General features: G+C 53.7%; 3 protein-coding genes across 8 annotated transcripts in view; 1 reads left to right on the forward strand and 2 right to left on the reverse strand.

Annotated features, from left to right (window-relative positions):
* Window positions 1-237: 237 nt before the first annotated feature.
* LOC125686029 (zinc finger CCCH domain-containing protein 11A-like) lies at window positions 238-4,031 on the reverse strand. Of its 3 annotated transcripts, XM_048929653.1 has the most exons (9): window positions 3,575-4,031; window positions 3,339-3,460; window positions 3,052-3,249; window positions 2,289-2,412; window positions 1,797-1,859; window positions 1,479-1,547; window positions 848-1,183; window positions 469-545; window positions 238-350 (listed from the first exon to the last, which is right to left on the reverse strand). In XM_048929653.1, exons 3-9 carry the CDS (start codon window positions 3,103-3,105, stop codon window positions 294-296), a joined length of 780 nt encoding a protein of 259 aa, XP_048785610.1. In that variant the 5' UTR covers window positions 3,106-3,249; window positions 3,339-3,460; window positions 3,575-4,031; the 3' UTR covers window positions 238-293. The 3 variants fall into 3 exon arrangements, with proteins under 3 accessions (XP_048785610.1, XP_048785608.1, XP_048785609.1); XM_048929651.1 differs by having other exon boundaries at window positions 3,052-3,460; XM_048929652.1 differs by having other exon boundaries at window positions 3,381-4,031.
* Window positions 4,032-10,277: 6,246 nt separating this feature from the next.
* LOC125686017 (uncharacterized) lies at window positions 10,278-15,153 on the reverse strand. The gene is made up of 7 exons (XM_048929626.1): window positions 14,967-15,153; window positions 14,206-14,259; window positions 13,827-13,883; window positions 12,828-12,896; window positions 12,432-12,530; window positions 11,233-11,380; window positions 10,278-11,049 (listed from the first exon to the last, which is right to left on the reverse strand). The coding sequence occupies exons 1-7, from the start codon at window positions 15,151-15,153 to the stop codon at window positions 10,437-10,439; spliced, it is 1,227 nt and encodes a 408-aa protein (XP_048785583.1). The 3' UTR covers window positions 10,278-10,436.
* A 4,702-nt stretch (window positions 15,154-19,855) lies between these two features.
* The window catches only part of LOC125686021 (nucleoporin NUP42-like), an 86,539-nt gene continuing 85,988 nt past the window's right edge, over window positions 19,856-20,406 (forward strand). For all 4 annotated transcript variants that reach the window (XM_048929637.1, XM_048929638.1, XM_048929635.1 and 1 more), the window contains exon 1: window positions 19,856-20,207. In XM_048929637.1, coding sequence (XP_048785594.1) covers window positions 19,864-20,207 — 344 coding nt within the window. In that variant the 5' untranslated portion in view covers window positions 19,856-19,863. The remainder of the gene's footprint in view (window positions 20,208-20,406) is intronic.

A 20,406-nucleotide genomic window follows, 5' to 3' on the forward strand; every position in this document is an offset into this window, starting at 1 on the left:
TACCCTGCAGCATTCCCTGATGGAGCTGTGGGAGTTCTGACCCAGCGCCGCCAATGGAATAACGAGGAGGTGGTGGGATAACGAGGAGGTGGTGGGATAACCAGGAGGTGGTGGGATAACCAGGAGGTGGTGGGATAACCAGGAGGTGGAGCAGTGGCTCACTGGGTGCTGCTGGACAAATCAGGCCATGCGCTCCTTGTGAATGCAAAACTCCAATTGTTTATTGATGGACTGCAACCAGAGTGAAAGTTGGGCTGCTGCCACAAAGCCGCTGCCTGCTGATGCTCCTCCGCTCAGTCCTTCAGCTGCAGCTTCTCCATCATCTCCACAAGGCTGTTTATGGTGGAGAACTGGAAAGAAACAAGGCAAGTGTCAAAGCAGGACACCGCTTCCCCCAGTATTCCACAACCCCCTTCACGTCTGACAGACAGAGAACAAGAGCCGTGTCTGTGCTTGCCAAGGACTCACCTCTGCATGTGCAGCAGCAGCTCTGAGAGCAGCCTTCTTCATTTCTGCTCTCCTTTCTTTCTGTCGTCGTCGTCTTTCTATAGAGCAAGAGAAGAGAAATTCAGTTTGTCAATAGCAAAACCACGGAAACACGGGTACCACGAAAACAGACTGGGAAATCTCTCAGGAACGGGTATTTGCAGTGGGACGAGCAGAAGGCCAGCATGGATTTCATGGGAAAAGATAGGATTACACATTCTGGCACATCCTTTGGACTTGGTAGCCTTCTACTCTTTTCCCCTCCCTGCAGAAGGGAAGAAAAAGCAAAGCAAACCCCAAGCAAACTCCAAGTGCTTGACAAGGGAAGCACCTCACCAGGGCAGCTGCAGCACCTTCTTACCTCTTCGCTTTGAGGTCCGGAACCGCTCGGTCGGCACTGGGGCAGGCCCAGGCTGTGCTGATGGAGCTGGCACAGCACCTCTGCTCTGATGAGGGCTCTGAGCCTTCTCCCCATTGTGCTCCACTTTCACTTGTTTGTTGGCAGGACCCAGCTCTGCCTTCTGCTCCTCCTCTTCCACTGCCTTGCGCTTTCTTGCGACCATGATCTTGGAGAGGGAGCAGTTGGCAACTGCAGGAGCAGCTGTTCCCCCTCTGCTGGGACCTGCTGCTTCAGGAAGCCCTCCAGCCTGGAGAGGAGTTTTCATGGAGATTTCGCCATTTGGCTCAGCACCTCTCCCTGTTAGAAACAAGAAAGGGGAAGCAGCAACATTTAAGGACTCCAGCACTACATTCAGTCTGCAAAATAGGCCACGATACTAGGAAATCTCATCTCCAGTGTTCACAGCAATGCACCTTAGGATCTTGGGTGAACTGTGGGCTTGCATTGTCAATTGGGACAGGAAAGGTAATTGTAATCCCCAGGGATTAAGACCTCAAGCAACATGCAATGACAACAGGCCCAGGAAAGGGCAGACAGAAAGCCTAACTAGAAAGACAGGGCACCAAACCCAGATGCCTGCTGCGTGTCGTACCTCTCTTGGGTGCTGTGCCACTCTCCTTGCTCCTCCCCTGCCTCCCTGCAAGCCTGTTGTCATCAGCTCCTGACAGAAAGGAAACAAGACAGACATGAAGAGCATCTCTTTGCAGGAACATTTTAGCACAGCCAACCACAAACTTCTGCTCCTCAAGCGTAGTATTTTCAATTTGCCCTTCTGCTGCTACAATGGTCCGCCATTTCTGCAGTCAGCAGAGATCTGCAGTGCCCTTTCCCCTCTCCTCCATCACACGCCCCTTCACGCAGCCCTGTTTAGAGGCAGGTACCCACACCACAGCTCACAAGAGCTTCTTACCTGGGGAGGCTTTCCGTTTCCCCCCATGCCCAGCACCATTCCATGGACGCGCAGGCTCCATCCCTACAACAGATTGAGTGTTGGTTTCCCAGGAGCAGCGCTGTCCTCTTAGCCCACATCCACCCCCCAAAACCAAAAGACACTGTTCTACAGCCAAAACAGAAACTGATGTTTAAACTGCAGGGCGCTTACACAGAGCATTACTGCTCTCATTCCTGCTCAGGTGGCAGCAGAGGAACCCAGCTCTGCCTGACAGCTCTACAAAACGCTGCACAAGTTGAGACATGGATTTTTTGGTCTCTGAAGGGAATTCATTCAGCTCTGAGCGCCACCACTGACACACAGACTTCTGTCTTACTGCTGCCATCAGCTGTCACTGTCAGCCTCCCTAATGCTTCCACAATGGTTACTGGACATCCCTACAGCACTGCACCAACTCACAAGTAATACTCATTCTTCCATCCTTCATGACAGAGGACTGAAGAGACTCACTTTTGCATGGTGCTAAGGATGCTCCATCCCCATCGCGTCCCTCTGCGCGCTGCAAGGCCCAGCTGGCACTGGGGCAGCCTGCTGGCTGCTGCTCCCTAGCATGGGGAACAGCACGGCGCTGCTTCTGAGGAGAGAAAAAAGGAGGGCCCATGGATACAGGCACCAACGTTTGCAAAGAGATGCAGTGTTCCAGATCGTGCCAGAGAGCGCTGAGTTATCACTAAAGGAAACACTGGGAGCGCATTCACAACATCTGCACAAGCTGCAATTTCTGGGCATATCCAGCTTTCTTATCGTTCAGGTGCAGAAGACAGGCGCTCTCAGACATCACTTCAGGGGGTTGCACCAACACACCTGCAAACACCAGCATTATTCCAAGGGAAACAGTGTCTAGGGTTAGGGTTCAACACAGTTGCCACAGTTCAACCCATGCAAAATTACCGTGCGCAGCCTTAGCTCTTCACCATCATTTCTTCCCCACCCTGTACTGCTGCAGGCAGCTAGAACAAACTTCTCAGCAGAAACCCAGAGCAAACATGGCAAACCAGAACCAGGGACAGATGGCAGGAGGGCAGCGCCCGCTCTCGGCTCCCACCCTGCCCCAGCAGCTTAAGGAGCCTGGCAATGCTGTCCTTTTGCTGCACCGCACAAGCCAACTGGTTACTGAGCTCACTAAGGACCAGCAGGGCTCCCCCTGCTCCACCCCTGCCCCTCCAGAACCAGAGAAAGGAAGAAAACCCAAGTTAGAGAAACCCAGCCATACCTTTCCACGCGCAAAGCAGGAATGGCAACCGCGTCTGTGTCCCTGCTGGGACATGCTGGGGAATGTCTCAGAGGAAGCTCACGTTCCTGGGCTCCTCTCCACAGGGACTGACCCCTGCTGTTGGAAAGAGCTGGCTTCACTCTTCAACTGCCTCAGTCCCCAAAATCTCCTTTGGTAAACCAACCCTGAAGAAAGAACCTGCAGGGGAAAAATAGGAAAAAGCATTTTCACAGCTTTCTTCTGCTCTGCAGTTGAAGCTATCGGGCAGGGCAATACTCAAAACCAACTGCTAATGACAACTGTCTCCAAAATACATCCAGCTCCCGTACAGCTGCCATGAGTTCTGACAGCAAGCGTTCTTCTCCATCTCCTCCATAGTTTTGCACCTTGAAGCACACGGCTGGTGTTGCTGTCGTGAAGAAAACTCCTTTTGTCTCACCGCCAGCCTGGACAAGGGCTGACGCAGCGTGCCCAGCCCAGCCCAGCTTTCCTGCTGAGACACCCAGCACCAACCCCAGCTCACCTGGCCACTGCTCAGCCGCAGCTGGGCCCAGCTCTCACACACGCCGCAGCGCTGCTTCCAGTGGGCTCTCACAGGAAGATCTCTCCATGAAAGCACAGAGCTCGGTCTCAGTGTGCACCACGCTCACTACAGCACCAGCTCTGCTCCCAGCTGGGGCACAAACGCTCCCAGCCCGGCAACCACTGTGACCTCAGCAAGTGCCTGCATCACCGCTGGGCTTTCATCATAGACAAAGGAGTGGTCACCTCCCACATCCAAAGTTTAGGGAACCTTGAAGTAAAATACTTCAAGGAAATTGCACGCACAGATGGCATGTTTTGCTATTCTTTTACACAAAGCAGAAGGGCAAAATGGGAGATACGTGCAGCAGCATCAACACCCCACTTGCTAAAGGAATAGAAAGACAAATATCAAAAGTCAATACGTGATTCTGATACAAGGAGGGAAGCTAATTTTCATATCGCGTTTTATCATTTAAAACAGGCACTCACAGTGGGAAAATCGTAGGCCTCAAATTCTGACATAAAATAAAGCCACAGCCCTACCACGAAGGCTGGCTCATCAGCACCCATCACCACAGGAGCACCTGGCAACTCACGCAAAATGAGCCGTGCAGAGAAGACTGCTGCATTTCTTCTTCTCCTGCCCCAGAAATTTGTTTTCCTACCCTAAAAAGGAAAGGACAAAAAACCAGGCAGGGCGCAGGCAGGGCGCAGCGCGTGCTGAACCTGCAGAACATTTGACCCTCCCACCGTTCCTCCGAGAGCAATCCAAACCTTCCATATCCACTCCTGCTTTCACCACTGTTCTTACCAAAGCCCTTTTATCAGCTGGGGCTCCTCCCTGTCCTTTTCCACCGCCCTCCAGTGCCCGGCCGTCCCTTACTCACCTCATCAGGCTGCTTGGAGAACAGTGCCCCTGCCCTTCAATAGGGTGCAAGGTTCGGGGCAAGGACTCCCAGGGCTCTTCCTTGTTTTCTATGAGAGCTGATAGCCCTACAGCTTAGGAAATAGAATCATAGAATCACCAAGGTTGGAAAAGACATAAAAGATCATCCAGTCCAACCGTTCACCTCTTACCAACAGCTCCCACTAAACCATGTCCCTCAACACAACATCCAGCCTTTCCTTGAACACCCCCAGGCTTGGTGACTCCACCACCTCCCTGGGCATCCATTCCAGTGCCTGACCACCCTTTCTGAAAAGTAATACTTCCTCATGTCCAGCCTGAATCTTCCCTGCCGCAGCTTGAAACCATTCCCTCTGCTCCTATCACTAACGACATGAGAGCAGAGGCCGACCCCCAGCTCACTACAACCTCCCTTCAAGCAGTCACAGAGAGCAGTGAGGTCTGCCCTGAGCTCCTCTTCTCCAGGCTGAACATTCCCTGCTCCTTCAGCCTCTCCTCAGCAGCCCTGTGTTCCAGACCCCTCACCAGCTTCATTGCCCTCCTTTGAACACGTTCCAGGGCCTCGATGTCTTTCTTGCAGTGAGGGGCCCAAAACTGGACACAGTACTCGAGGTGCGGCCTCACCAGTACTGAGCACAGGGCACAATCACCTCTCTGCTCCTGCTGGCTGCACTGTTTCTGATGCAAGCCAGGATGCCATTGGCCTTCTTGGCCACCTGGGCACACTGCTGGCTCCTGTTCAGCCGAGCATCCATCAATACCCCCAGGTCCATTTCCTCTACGCCGTCCTCCAGCCACACCGCCCCAAGCCTGCAGCGTCGCCTGGGGTTGTTGTAGCCGAAGTGCAGGACCCGGCATTTGGCCTTGTTGAAACTCATCCCGTTGGCTCCAGCCCAGCTCTCCAGCCTGTCCAGATCCCTCTGCAAGGCCTCGCTACCCCCAGGCAGATCCACACTTCCAGCCAATTTGGTGTCATCTGCAAATTTACTGCGGGTGCACTCGATGCCCTCATCCAGGTCATCAATCAAGATATTGAAGAGGACAGGCCCCAGCACCGACCCCTGGGGAACACCACTCACGACCGGTCGCCAGCTGGATTTCACTCCATTCACCACCACTCTCTGAGCCCGGCCCTCCAGCCAGCTCCTCACCCAGCCGAGAGTGCACCCATCCAAGCCTCGGGCTGCCAGCTTCTGCAGGAGAATGCTGTGGGAGACAGTGTCAAAGGCTTTGCTGAAGTGTAGGTAGACCACATCAACAGCCTTTCCCTCATCCACCAGATGGGTCACTAGATCATAGAAGGAGATCAGGTTGGTCAAACAGGACCTGCCCTTCACGAACCCATGCTGGCTAGGCCTGATCCCCCGCTCATCCCGCACATGCCGTGTGATCTGCTCCATAACCTTCCCTGGCACCGAGGTCAGGCTGACAGGCCTGTAGTTCCCCGGATCCTCCTTACGACCTTTCTTGTAAATGGAGTCACATTGGCAAGCCTCCAGTCTTCTGGGACCTCACCAGTGCACAAGGAGCGCTGACAGATGATGGAAAGCGGCTCGGCTGTCACCTCCGCCAGTTCCCTCAGCACTCTCGGGTGGATCTCATCTGGCCCCATCGACTTGTGGCAGGCCAGTTGGAGCAGTAGGTCTCTGACTGTTTCTTTCAGAATCACAGGGGGATTAGTGTGGTCCCCAGCCAAGATTACCAGGTCAGAGAGAGGAGTATCCTGAGGATAACTGGTCTGACTTTTAAAGACAGACGTAAAGAAGGCATTCAGAACCTCTGCCTTTTCCTTATCCTCAGTGGTCACATTCCCAGCCTCATCCAGCAAAGAGTGGATGATATCTGGACCCTCTAGCCACACATCCCTCCATAGCCCACCTTATACCCCCATTCAGCCCCCCATAGCCCCTCCCAAACCCCCCGTGCTCCCCATAGCACTGTTTCCCCATAAGATCCTCACAGCCCTCTATTGCCCCAAATCCCCCATATACCCCAATTCCCCACCACAGCCCACGATATATCCATACGCCTCCCTATACCTCACAGCTTTCTGTAGCCCCCACTCCCCCATATCCCTCCCCAGCTCTCCACAGCTCCCTCTCCCCCCTCTATTTCCCCATTATCCCCCTATATCTCTCCCATAGCTCCCTATAGCCTCATATCCACCCCATATTCACAGCCCGTCCCGTATTTATCCCACTTCCCCACATCCCATCCTGTCTGCATCCGCATCCCAGTCCCACTCCCAGCCCCTCACCCCGCATGAAGCCAGGTTACGGCTGCCCAGGTGTCCCCTGTCCCGGTGCCGCTCACCGTTCCCCCAGCTCCGGCGCCTCTGTCCTCAGCACCGCGACGCTCGTGCCGCGGTTCCATCTCGGTGCTTCCGGACAGCTCCGGCGCACAGCAGCGGTGCCGCGCGGGGCGACCCGGGCTGCGGGAGTAGCAGCGCCTGAGGGGAAAGCGGGGCGGCTCCGACCCGGCTGCTAACGGCCGTTCCCGCGCGCCGCGTCTCAGCCAATGGGAGCCGGCGGCGCTGCTACTGACCAATGGGAGCCCGGAGGCAGGACAGAGCTGCACCGGACCAATGAGAGCCCGGGGGCGGGGAGGTGCGGGGCCGTTGATAGGAGGAGCACTGGCATGGGGCGGGGCGGTGATGGGGGCGGGACTTCAGGGTGCGCCCTATTGCTATAGGGGGTGGGAGATGGGATTGGGATTGACAGGTGGGAGATGGGGATGGGATGTGGGATTAGGATGTGAAATTTAGGATTGGGATGTGGGATATGGGATGGTTATGGAATGGGAGATCGGTAATTGGAATATATATGGGATGGGCCCTGGGTATGGGATTAGGTTGGGATGGATGTGGGATCAACAGGGGAAGAGTGTGGGATGGACTGGGGAAGAATATGGGGCTGGGGTGATAATGGGATGGATAAGTGTACGGGGACTGCTGAACCACAGCCTGAACCTCTGACCGGTCACCTGAGGCCAGCCCTGAGTCAGCCATGGGAGCACAGGTGAAGGCAATTCATCTGCGCTGCCGGGAGTGGTGGAGCCTGGCTGCACCCCTCCGAGACCCATTTAAGAGCTGACTGCCAGGGGAGAAGGATCCGTTCTGGTGATCCGCTCCACTGGAGTTTACCACATGAGCCTAAGGTAGGGTCAGTGTCCTTCTTTTCTGTTCTAGTATGACTGCATAAGCCGAGCTCTCGGGTATACTGTGTCATCTGTATATTCATTGATTGTATGATAATGTATGGAATGGATGTGGGGATATGGATTTAGGATGGATATGGGGTAGAAGATGGGGATAGGATGTGGGGGTATAGATATGGGATGGAATCAAGATGGTTATGGGGTGGATATGATGGATATGGGATGGGATTGCTATGAGATGGGGTTGTAGTGGTTATAGGGCCATAGGGGCTATGGGGCCAGAATGCTGTAGTGACATCTGTCTGCAAAGTTCCCCCTGCAGTGTGAGATGTGGAAAAGGCATCTCCTCCTCGGGGTGGGACTGCCCCAAAGAAGCCGTTGGGGGGGCTGCAGCCGTACGTCTCAGTTTGGAGAGCTGGGAGCTGGCCAAAGGGGCAAGAAGGACATGAATGCTTCTGTAGGGAAATAACTGTCACAAGGTTTGGTGGGCAGGAAGCTTCTGTTTCTCTAAGCAGACGAGAAGAGAACAAACCAATCCCACTGAGACTGGGGAAGGGACTGGAGCTTGGCTGCTGTGGTGCTGTGGGGCAATGAACCAGGAATGGAGCTGGGATGGACTTGCTGTTGATGGCTGTTGTGGCCCAAGTGCAGAACCCGGCCTTTGGTCCTGTTGAACCTCATCCCGTTGGCTCAGCCCAGCCATCCAGTCTGTCCAGATCCCTCTGCAGGGCCTCGCTGCCCCCGGGCAGATCCACGCTTCCAGGCAACTTGGTGTCACTGGAACTCTTTAAGCGGATTTTGCAGCTGTTCCATTTTCAACGATAACAGCAGCTCAGTGGATTACACCCATTGATCTTTTCCTATAAATCCTGTATTTTATGCTTTGGTTTTCCCCTCTCCTGGCAGGCAGGTTTCAGACAAACTTCCATCCAACATTTGGCGGATTAGACCTCTATCTTTTCCATCCCGTTGAACCTCCAGCATCGGCCACCTGCTTTTCTACCTCTTCCTGCTTATGCCAGTAGTCCTAAGCTAAAACCTCAGGGAACACAGGCTTTGTTTGGACATCACGTTTTTGTAAGCATTGGGCGACTTTGCTCATCATCCTGCCACCCTGCTAGTTTGGCATGGCAGGAAATGGCAAATCTATTTTGCTCAGTTCTGTTTAGCAGCAGTTTAAGAAATAGGTGAAAAATTAAGCAGGGACCTGATGACAGATTTGCAGATGACAAGATTCACACTCGCTCACTGACGGGACATCCTGTAACAAACCATGAGAGTGCAGATACTCTCACGTGTGAACACACACACAAACACGCAAAACAAGTGTGGACAAGTGAACTATCTCAGCACCTACTGCTGTGAAATGAATGCGTGTTGTTAAAACAGATAAGGAAGGAAGGAGGTGGATGGAAGAAGAGCAAGCTGGCTTCTGCTTACAATTTGCCTCCTCCTGTTTACAGCAAATACAACAGGCCGCCATTCCTCCTCAGGTCGTAATCCAGGCTGACTCCAGTGGGCTGACTTTGCCCTGGCCTCCATTGGCGGACAGCCTCGAGGATTTGGCAGTACCTGGGAGGCATCCCTACCCAGAGGAGATGCCCATCACAACCTCCGCCACCTCTCTGGGCAACCCGTCCCGGTGCTCCCCCACCCTTACCATAACAAAGGCTTCCACATGCCTGCATGGCACTTCCCGAGTTCAAGTTCTAGGCCGCTGCTCGCTGTCCCACTGCTGCACACCACCGAGAAGAGCCTGGCTTCATCCATGTTCCTCCCACCTGCCCTCAGGTATTGGTCAATGTTCACACTCGCTAAGAATCTCTAATTGCGGGGTCTGAGATGATGGAGATCTGCCGGGTGCTTTTCCATACTGGCTCCCTTGGATGGCCAAACCTGGTTCTTTCCCCCAGCTGCACAAACCTGAGCACTTGCTGAACTCACACATTCCAAACTACCCCCATGGGCCGTGATTTGTGTCCAGATGTACCAGGCTGCCAGGAGATGACTGACTCCAGGATTGGCCCCGGGCAATGGGACACGAGGCAGAAGGCAGGGACAATCAGGGCATCCCCTAACGCCCTTATTCACTGCCGTTTGCTACCCAGACGCAAGCAGGGGCGAAGTACAGAAGGAGAACCTTCACGTACTGGTCCTCCACCTTTTGTCCAAGTGCACCAAGCACTGGGAGGCCTGGCTGAAGGGGAGAACGTGGGGCGTGGGAGTTGCACCGCCACAGCTGATACAGGCACTCCAGCCTTTAGCTAAGGACTGCCCCAGAAACCAGCACTCAGACTCCAAATGAGCCCAACGCTGAGTTTTACCAAGCAGAGAAGGAAGAAGCACGAAGTTTAAGCCTTGCACACGGACAAACTTCTGTGCCAGAAGCTCTCGGTTCTTTTCACAGTGAAGGGGGGCAGCCAGAGGCAGGGAGTGGATGCATGGCACCTTGACTCTGATCAGCAAGGAAAGAAGGAGAAACGGAATGCAAACACGGCCAACTTCTACCAGTTCAAATCTGCTTCAAGACTCTTGCAAAATCTCAGCTAGAAAAAGTGTCACCTCAACAAAAAAAGAAAAAGAACAGTGCTGCTTGTTAGTTTTTAAAACTATTTTTAATATACGATAAAACCACGCAGTCGCACTGTCAGTCATCTCAGATCTTCCCAGGAGGAGCTCATCCACATCCTGCTCACACTTCACTCGAACATCAAGTGGAGCGGGGGGTCGTCTTGCAGATGGAGTGAGGCAAGAATTGCGACAGGATGTTGCTGCATTATGGACTCTTTGCATCGACTTAATCATCCGTTTCCAGCAGATCACAGAGCTCGGGAGGCATCGTTGTGTCCAGCTCATCATCTGAAACCTCTGTCACCAGACTGGAAGGGACCAGCCCTCTCGTGCCATCCGTCAGCTCTCCCAGAAACCAGCCGTCCTCATCCACATCTCCAAAGACATAAACGTGCTGCCCGGCGGTCAGAGGAAGCTCGCTTTCTGGGTCCTCATTGGGACCCTCAAAAGGATTGTAGCTATGGCGAGCTAAGAACCTTCGAACTATTGGTGATACTCGTCCCAGGGAACGGAGGGTGAAGGGCAAATGCTCTGCCGCTGATCCTCCGCTCTCACTTTCAGGGCTGTCCTCTGACGGGAAGCAGCACTCACCACTGTTCCCACGGACCTCTTTCATGGCTTGGAGTTCACGCTCCAGGTCTTCCAGACGAGTCTGAACACCTCTGGCCTCTGGGATGGCAGAACAGAACGGACTGGAACTATTGCTGAGGTTCTTGTTGGCTTGGGCAAGGATCTCTCTCGTTGCCTCTCCACTCTCCACTTCATCTCCAGCTGGAACTCCCTCCCAGCTGGTGTCAGGATGAGCTCGCTCTGCTGCTCTCTCTCCCCTCTTGCACACACTGAAAATGAGTTTCAGAAAGCACTACTCACTGACAAGAAATAAGGGCAAGCTTGGAAGACTTTGCGAATAAATCGTGATAGCGTACTGCCAGCAGCTGATTCGGCTGCCCAGGATCCCGGCACCACAAATGCTTCATTGCCACGTGCAGCAATGAAATGGTTGGGGGAAAAAGACAACTCACAGGCATGTGTTCCACGTCCGCGACGCAGCGACGCAGGCCAGCACCAGCACAGACAGCAGCACAGCTGAGAGCAGCACCATCACTGCCACGTGGCGCTGCCGCACAGATCTGCCAACAGCAGCCTTTGTGCTTTTCCCTGCATTCAGCCCTGGAAGAAACGACAACGTCCCACCTTACCTTCACCTCATTGCCCTCGGGCCGCTTCGTTCCCAAAAGGACAAAGCTCACAGCCCTCTGGGAACTGGGAGCGGTGAGAGGTGAGCAGCATCACACAGGCCTTCTCTGGCACATGGCTGGAACAACTCTGCACACCCCACTGAGCTCAGCCATTTTCAGAGAGCCGCTCCTGGCCTCTTTTACAACACGTGCTCTGCGCTCACACGCTCGGGTTCGGCTGCTGACCTGATGTGCGAGAGCAGGCAGGAAGCGCCTGCTGGCACCCAGTGACTCTGGTGACACTGGACAGAAATCTCCTGGCATGCCAGTGGTTTGCGCTGCCTGTGTTTGTCCCTTTAGAAAGACATAGGACAGTCGGATGAGATGTGTTCTCACATCGCACATCTGAGCTGACCCAACCCCGAGCTCAGGCCAAGTCTGCTGGCCTCCGCCCCCCAAATCCACCTGCGACCTCCTCTGCTGCCACGGGCATTTGGGCACTCCCACGAATTGCAGGGTGCCTACCCTCTCACACCTCCTGAGGAATCAACTCCCAAGCAAGGCCCTCACACACTGTGCTGTGAGCATCACCAACCATCATTCCACCATCACAGCCAGGCACCTTGCAGGCTGAAATTCAAGCTCCAACAGGAACACCTCCAGAATCGACATCTGCACACGGTTTCCAGCATTAGCAAAGGCAGCCATCCCTGCTCGGGATGCTCATCCTGCCTTGAACTAGCCCAGCTGCAGGGAGGGCTTTGTATTAACAGAATTGCCGCACTTGACATTTGCTGCCATCTGGGTCTCCACAAAGCAGCTCTGACAAGTAATGGTCGTGCTAGGGAAGCAGCTGCCCCTGGGTCTCAGCTGGATGCAGAAGTGGCAGCAGACCATCTCTGGTGCTCCCCAGTGCCTGCAAGGCATTGCGTGGAACACCACTGCAGCACGGCTCTGAGCAATGCCCTCCTGCTGTGCAGGCTGCACACGGACATCAGGCCTCAGCTTCCCGAGTCTCAGTGAACAGACTGAAGTATACCCACCATGAGCTGCCACTTCCATTTCCTTCAGCAGCTCTCTCGGATGGTAAGACCCCTGGGAGGACTTTCCTCTGTTGGATTCATCCTTTCCCCTTTCCAGACCTGCACGGAACACATGAAGTTAAATGCCATGAGCACGAGGTTTTGAAGACCATTGCTGAGTCAGCGCCATCGGTAAAACAAACCACCACCCCTGGGCATCCACCTGGGCTCCAGCGCAGAAACGAACCAGCGACTGAGCAAAGCCCTCCCTGGGGGCACTTCTGCAAGCCATGAAAGCCATTCAGTCATGCATAACAGCATCGCTGAACAGCAGAGCATACGGGGGAAGCAGTGCCATGAAGTGGCACTGAAGCGGGCAGTGAGAGCTCTCCAAGGAATTACAGAGCCGTGACTTACCCATGCCATCCGCCCGGGTTTCGGTCTTGGAACTCAGAGGGGAAGCTGGATCACCTCCTCCACTCACACCTGCAAACAAACGCAGCACAGAGCAACTCTAACTAAACATCCTCCCAATCGGAACGACATGGGATGCAATCAAAGCAGGGGATTCCTTCGTGACACTGCTCTCTCCCTTCCACACAGGAGCACCTCGGAAACAGTTCCCAGGTACGCGCAGGGGCACCACGATCCTACAGAACTTACACCGCGTGGGGCTGCCCAGAGGAACGCCCTCCTGGAGCTCAGCCCTCAGCTCGACTGCGTGGTGCCCGCTGGCTCTGCACAAGGCACCGGGAGCAGCTCAGGGCTGGAGCGGCCAGCAACGACGGCTTTGCGAGGCAGCGCGCTGCACTCTGCACACAGCCTGACCCGAACCTTCCCTCCTCTTCCACAGAGGAAGCAGGAAGTCACACGGAAAGAAAATTAAAGCCTGAGTGAAAACTAACAGCTCTCAGGGACTCAGCTGTGGGATCACCCCGCATCTCAGGGACCGGATTGAAGCTGGGCTTTGGTCAGCCACTGCCTGGAGACATGGCTGGAATCCAGGACAGCTGAGAGACGTTCCCATGGCATGTGCCCACCTCTCTTCCTTACTGACCTGAGGTGATGGAAGGGGCTCAATTAATGGCATGGGGCAAAAGTTCCAAAGCTGCAGAGAGGCCCGGTGACCTGACGGCTGGTATTCCACAGCTTTCAAAACACTTTCCCCAGGCCACGGGAAACAATTCTCAGAGACCTCACAGCACAGCATTCAGCTCCTTCCAATTGTCTCACTGGGAGACCTCTGAGATACAGAGGCAAAGCCAACATGACGCCGAGAGCACAGAGCACCCAGGAAACAACAACACCCCATGCTTCCTGTGGAGAAGAACCCACTGGCCGGTGAAAAGCAGAACCCTTGCTGAACTATCAGCCACACATGAACAAATATCAAGGAAACGAAGCCTGGTGACTTACCTCCAGCATTCCCCTCAGGCTCATGGACAGGATTGCATTCTGATTCGCCAGCAGGGCCTGCAGGCACAAGTGTGATCAGACACAGGTGAGGAGAGCTTCCACTGCACATGGGGGCCTCCTTTGTAACCCTGGGAGACCTGTAAGGTCTGGCCGTGGGTCAGGGAATGGCACAGCCCAAATATGAAGCTCTGGGCTCTCTCAGCTGAAGAGGGGCAGTGGTGACCTTCCCACCGAAATGTGGCAGCTCTCCCAGCAAAGAAACACTCAAGGCTCATCTGTGCAAGCCCTTCAAGGCACAGACAGACTTGGAAGACCTTGCACCCGAGTAAACTACGAGGGCATGAGTGTTTCTGCCTTCAAGGAAACAGACACAACTTACCTCTGGGTTGTCCCTCAGGCACAGGCGTGAAATCTGGATCCAGGAGGTCATCATCTAGAATCAAGAACAGACAAGAGAAGGTCCCACTGCACGGCGTGATCTCCTACCCCCGCAGTAACTGGATGTGGGCTGTGGGACGGGCTGGGAGAAGGACTCGGGTCCCGATTTCCAAAGTTGCAGAGCAGCCAGGATGAGCTGCAGGCTGGCACCTGGCAGGGCACACAAGACTCCCTCCAGGCCACGTGCCGCATCCCTCACGGACCGCACGGAAGAATATGCAGCCCCTCGGGGCTTTCTTACTGGGAGGGCTCTGATGCACACAAAGGAAGGCTGCACTGAAGCCCTGGAGGAAAGCACATCTGTCTCCTCCTCTGGGCTGTGGGCCGGGGCTCTGTGTTGGAAACTGGGAGTCATCTATGGGGAGTACCACAAGCCTGGGACAGAAAATGCTCACGCGTCTCCAGCACACATCTTCTGAGCTCTCCCCAGGATGCCTCCCTCCCAGGATGAAGGCTGTGCTCCAGCCAGCAAGCAGCAGAGCCACGGCCCGACCTGGCGGCACGGCTGGAGCCAGGCCTGGGGAGCAGCGCTGCCACGGGCTCCTGCCCGGCTCCTGCAGTGCAGCCCGTCACCCCCTGCCCAAAGCCCCCAGCCCCTGCCCCGGAAGGCAGCCCAGGGAAGAGCGGCACAGGGCCGTGGGGACACAGCCCGACTTCTCGCCCCAGTGCTGCTCAGGTTTGGTCCCGTCTCTGCCCACCCACCTGCTCCCGGTGCTCGCCACGGAGCAGCGCAGGTCTCCATGAAGCACACGGCCATCAGGAGGAAGAGGAAGACAAGGCGGGCAGGGGCCATGGCCCCCCACACTCGCACCATGCTTCCACCACCACCGCCACAGCCACAGTGAGTCGCACAGAGCGAAGCCTGCGGCACGGCGTCACAGCCAGGCATTGTGAGCTCAGCACAGCAGAGGGGCACCGCGACCTCACAGCTCTGGGATGGCAGAGGCTCCCCGCGGGCTGCTCCGCTTGTGATGCACTGTGATTGTGGTGCACCAGGGACGCTGCTTACATCACAGGAACGCAGAACAGCGGAATGAGTTGGGCTGCAAGGGACAGAACTTAGAAGCTCAACCCCGATGCCCTGGGCAGGAATGCCACCCACTGGGGCATGCTGCCCAGCCTGGCCTTGAACAGCTCCAGGGATGGAGCAACCAGAGCTTCGCTCGGCAAACTTTTACAGTGACACCACGAGGGCGTTATTTCCAGTTCGGTGCCCCCGTGACACCGCGGGCCATTGAGAAAGAGATGCCGTACGGAAATGGGGTCTGGATCAAGGATGCTATTGCACAAGTTGTCCATGCACGTGCAATGGGTAAAGCCTCTCCAGCATGGAGAACGATGGCTGAAATATAAACACAGGGAGGCTGACCTTCCCACAAACCCACCAAGTCAAGCGCCGTGTGCTCTCCTTTTTGTTGGTAGATCTGCAGTTTCATCAGTTTTCCTCCAGTTTTCCAGGACCTTGGCTAAGGACATCCCCTTCCTACACCAGATCTATTTCCCATTTTTAGCGTGCTTCCAAGCCTGAATTTAGGAGTGGAAACTGAAGGCTCGCTGGTTAGCACCTCCCATCCCCACAGTCATAGAATCATAGAATCATAGAATCACCAAGGTTGGAAAAGACCTAAAAGATCATCCAGTCCAACCATTCACCTATTCCCAATAACTCCCACTAAATAGAATCATAGAATCACCAATCAGTTCTTAGAAAGGGTAAATAACTGCAGGACAAGGGGAAATGGTGTTGAGGGAAGCAAGATTTAGATTGGATGTCAAGAGGAAGTTCTTTACAGAGAGAGTGGTGAGGTGCTGGAACAGGCTGACCAGAGAGGTTGTGGATGCCCCATCCCTGGAGGTGTTCAAGGCCAGACTGGATGGGGCCCTGGGCAGCCTGGTCTAGTATGAAATGTGGAGGTTGGTGGCCCTGCATATGGCAGGGGGGTTGGAGATTCATGATTCTTGAGGTCCCTTCCAACCCTGGTCAATCTATGATTATATTGTTCTGTCATTAAGGACAAGGAAGTTGTTTCTGATTCTCTTCTGAATGTTTAATGGGACATGGTAAAATAGTTGTCGACTCTGCCATCATAATTTTCAGTGCGCCTGTGCTGTCCAGTAAATGATCTGTCAAAATGGCAATGGTTGGAGATAAGGAGTCAAATGAGGAGTATTTTGTCTCTGTGTTTCTATACAGTTTCTATATAGCAAATCATCTGAATTTTGGAAGAAGCTTGACCAAAACCCAGAAGAAAGCAGCCTGTAGTTTTATTTCATTCAAATAATGTCTACTTATTGAAATTTGAAGATAATACAATATATTTTAAGATTTTCAAGATGTTTCTATAGGCAGTAACACTTTAAATTGATAATTCACAATTTAGTCACAAAACAGGTTGGAAGATGGCAAATGTGTATGGGAAGAGTGGAGGTCGTGTTCGTCTTTTGTGGGAGCCCAAAGGCAGCGTCAAAACTGACATCATTGCTATAACATGTAATCTTACTGTTTTTATCAGGGAATTCATTCTGAAACCTAGTAATGCCAGTGACAATGTCAGATTACTAACTGCCATCCCACTGAGACGATCAGAGTCTACATCTCATCCCTGGATGCTCTTTTCAGACTCTTTTTTTAAAGACTGCCTTCTGATTCAGAGAGCATTCACATTTGAGCTGTGCAGGCAGGGGTTCTCTTGCACCACACAAGGTGTGCTACAGAATTATTAACTCTTGAGTTACAGCTACCAGTGAACTCACCCACTGCTGGCAGCCGGACGCTTTGGGGCAGGGCTCTGATGGCCAGCACCTGCAGGCTCCCACCCGGGGCTCCAGAAACCGTTGCAGCAGTGGCACTCCTGTCACCTTGTGCTGAAGGAATCGTGCCGCTGCCCCTCCAACATTCTCGGCTCAAGCTGTGACTTCTGCTTTCAGTGGATCAGTCTGTCCTTCACCCTCATTTATTTGCAGTTCTTGAGACTTACAGCTCAAGGTGAGCATCTCTGAAGAAGAACCTTGTTACTCTCAATCCCACAGTTTTTACGAGTTGCCACAACCCCATCCTTACACAGTCCCAACTCAAATTGGCCTTTTTAACCAATCCAGTTTTCTGTGCCTGGTGTCTCTCCCTCTTCATTCCCCCTCTCATCCGGTTATTTCCATGGATTAGATAAAGACATTTTGATCACAAAAGAGTGGCAGCTGGCCATGTCCACTGTGCCGTGGCCATTATTAATTGCCTTCAATCAAGCAGAGCTTTCAAACAATACCTTAGAGAACAAAAGCAGCAACTCGGCATATTAGCGGGAAAGAAATCAAGCTTGACTTCCCCGTATAAAACAAGTCCAGAACACTGCATTAGAAAATGCCCAGGCTCCTAAATCAACGGACCTGGGTGATTCAGAAAACAAAGCTTCAAGGTTGGATCTCAAAGCTCCACCTGAGACAAACCCCTTTGAAATCCAACCTATGATACCATAAAAATACAACACCAGGGCAACACACCGCGTTACTGGGCCTGACAAGGTCGCTACACCATTGCATACGGGTTTACAATCCTCCACAGAGGACACAATAAGACAAAAATAAAGATTAAAAGGAAAAACAATAATAAAATACAAAAAAAAGAACAAACAAAAAAATCCAAAGCAAACACAAAAAAGGAGAAATAGGAAAAAGAAGTAAAGGCAGCAATATACAAGGGCAACAAACATTGGAGAGAAAAGCAAAAGAGCAATAAAGAAAACGAAACCAAGTGAACAAAGGAAAGCAAACCAATGTGACCCAATGAAGAAAGAGACAATAAACAGAAACAAAAAGAACCGAAATCAACCAGCAGAACAGCAAAGAAATAGGATTCAGTTTGATGGCAAAGCAAAGGTGACGAGAGACTGCGGTGCAGCCAAAAGCTCAGCATCCGTGCTGGCAGGAGGAAAGGGCAGCTGCTGGGTGTGCTGCACCTCCAGCAGAGATGCACTTCGTCAGCCGGCGCCCGTGGAGGAGTCTGCAGCCGTAATGAGGACAAACATCTCTCTGGAGGAAGGGAAAGCGCTCGTCGTCGTGCCGAGGAGGAGCTCAGGGCAGCTACTGGGCATGGACGCTGCAGCCAGCAGAGGAAAAGCCTCGAGTCCGTCTCGAGGAAAGAGGCGAGGACACCCAGGAGGCGTGCAGCCGGCTGTGCCGTCGAGGAAGTGTGTGTTTCCTGATAGATGAAAAACTGAATATGAGCCAGCAGTGTGCTCTTGTGGCTCAGAGGGCAAATGGGATCCTGGGCTCCATCAAAAGAGGGGTGGCCAGCAGGGACAGGGAGGTGATCGTCCCCCTCTGCTCTGCTCTTGTGAGGCCCCATCTGTAGCACTGCGTCCAAGTGTGGAGCCCGCAGTTCAAAAAGGACAGGGAGCTGTTGGAGAGGGTCCAGAGGAGGGACACTAGGATGATCAGGGGACTGGAGCAGCTCCCCTATGAGGACAGGCTGAGGGAGCTGGGCTTGTTCAGCCTGGAGAAGAGAAGGCTGCGGGGTGACCTCATTGCAGCCTTTCAGTACCTACAGGGAGCCTACAAACAGGAGGGGAATCAACTCTTTGAAAGGGTTGATAGGTGTAGGACGAGGGGAAATGGTTTTAAGTTGAGGGAGGGGAGATTTAGGTTGGACATCAGGGGGAAATTCTTTACCCAGAGAGTGGTGAGGTGCTGGAACAGAGAGGCTGTGGATGCCCCATCCTTGGAGGTGTTCAAGGCCAGGTTGGATGGGGCCCTGGGCAGCCTGGTTTAGCATTAAATGTGGAGGTACCCCAGGATGCCATTGGCCCTCTTGGCCACAAGGGCACACTGCTGGCTCATGGCAACCTGTCGTCCACCAGGACACTCAGGTTTTGCTTCCAACTTCTTGCTGGCTTGGTCGGCATTGTGCGAATGGCTTTGCATCCTTTCTTCTTCATTATCAGGTCCCATTGGAAGAGCCAGAGGAGGATGGCGTGCCGCTTCCCGGAGACGCAGAAATGCTGTCCAGGCATCCGTGCTCCAGCGCTTGAGAAGATGTGGAGGAAGATGGCGTACCATAAACCAGATAAGCACAGTCAAAATCATAACACCATGACAGGAACCGTGTTTGAGAACAAGAGAAGAGCTGTAGGAGGATGGGGAGATGCTACTCCATCACATACAAATCCTAGCCAGCTACCTGTGCTCCAGCACACGGGAGGAGCTGTAGGAGGATGGGGAGATTCTACACCGACATATACAAAGCTTAGCCAGCCACCTGTGATGCTGCACATGGGAAGAGCTGTAGAAGAATGTGGTGCTGGTACCCCAAGGAAGAGAAATCCTATCCGCCCAGCCGTGTCCCTGTGTAAGGGAGGGGCTGTAGGGGGATCTAAAGCTTCTAACCAGACAGACACAAATTTTAGCCAGCCACCCATGGTTCTGCACAAGGGTGGAGCAGTAGGAGGATTGGGAGATTCTACTCCGACAAACCTTAGCCAGCTGTCTGTGCTCCAGAACACGAAAGGAACTGGAGCCGGATGGGGGGGCACTTCTCCGACAAATATTAACCTTAGCCAGCCATCTGTGATCCAGCACACGGAAGGAGCTGAAAAAGGATTGAGTGATGGCTACCCAGATAGACACAAATCCTAGCCAGCCCCAGCACATGGGAGGTGATGGAGGAGGACGTGTTGTTCGTGCCCAGAGAAACACAAACCTTCTCCAGCCAGCCGTGCTGCAGCGCAAAGGAGGATCTGCAGGAGGACGGGGTGCTCCCGCAGCTGTTGTGCAGCCTCCTGTGCTCACAAAGAGCTCCTCAGGTGGCAGCTGCAATGGAGGAGGACTCTCTGGTGCCTCCGGGGTTGGAGCAGCAGGCAAGAAAGGCGCAGCGTCCTTGCAGAAAGCGAGCTCTGCGTTAAGCAGTGCAAACCCGGCTGATGAGCACAGAGATGGACAGCAGAGACTTGCGTAAGTGACGACCCTGTCCCCTGGGAAGTGCTCGCAACGAGCTGCTTAAGTGCTTACTGGCTTCCTGTGGATAATGGAGAGGATGCGTTCCGGGGGATGGAAGGTGGGACGTGGGGGGGACCATAGGAAGCACGGGGGTTTTGTTTCTCTTCCAGACCTGTTGTGATTTACTTGCGATAAAACGCTTTGTTGGACAACT

Source organism: Lagopus muta, chromosome 30 (genome assembly GCF_023343835.1).
Source record: "Lagopus muta isolate bLagMut1 chromosome 30, bLagMut1 primary, whole genome shotgun sequence".
NCBI lineage: Eukaryota > Metazoa > Chordata > Aves > Galliformes > Phasianidae > Lagopus > Lagopus muta.

What these genes read in the sequence shown, in the direction of transcription:
- LOC125686029 (XM_048929653.1), bottom strand. Translation starts at nt 3,105, where the DNA reads ATGTCCCAGCAGGGACACAGACGCGGTTGCCATTCCTGCTTTGCGCGT. An exon ending in CCGGACCTCAAAGCGAAGAG is followed by an intron (nt 546 to 847) that starts GTAAGAAGGTGC and finishes CTTGCTCTATAG; the next exon opens with AAAGACGACGACGACAGAAA. An exon ending in CTGCTGCTGCACATGCAGAG is followed by an intron (nt 351 to 468) that starts GTGAGTCCTTGG and finishes GTTTCTTTCCAG; the next exon opens with TTCTCCACCATAAACAGCCT.
- LOC125686017 (XM_048929626.1), bottom strand. Translation starts at nt 15,153, where the DNA reads ATGCCTGGCTGTGACGCCGTGCCGCAGGCTTCGCTCTGTGCGACTCAC. An exon ending in GTGGCGAGCACCGGGAGCAG is followed by an intron (nt 14,260 to 14,966) that starts GTGGGTGGGCAG and finishes TCTTGATTCTAG; the next exon opens with ATGATGACCTCCTGGATCCA. An exon ending in GCCTGAGGGACAACCCAGAG is followed by an intron (nt 13,884 to 14,205) that starts GTAAGTTGTGTC and finishes TTGTGCCTGCAG; the next exon opens with GCCCTGCTGGCGAATCAGAA.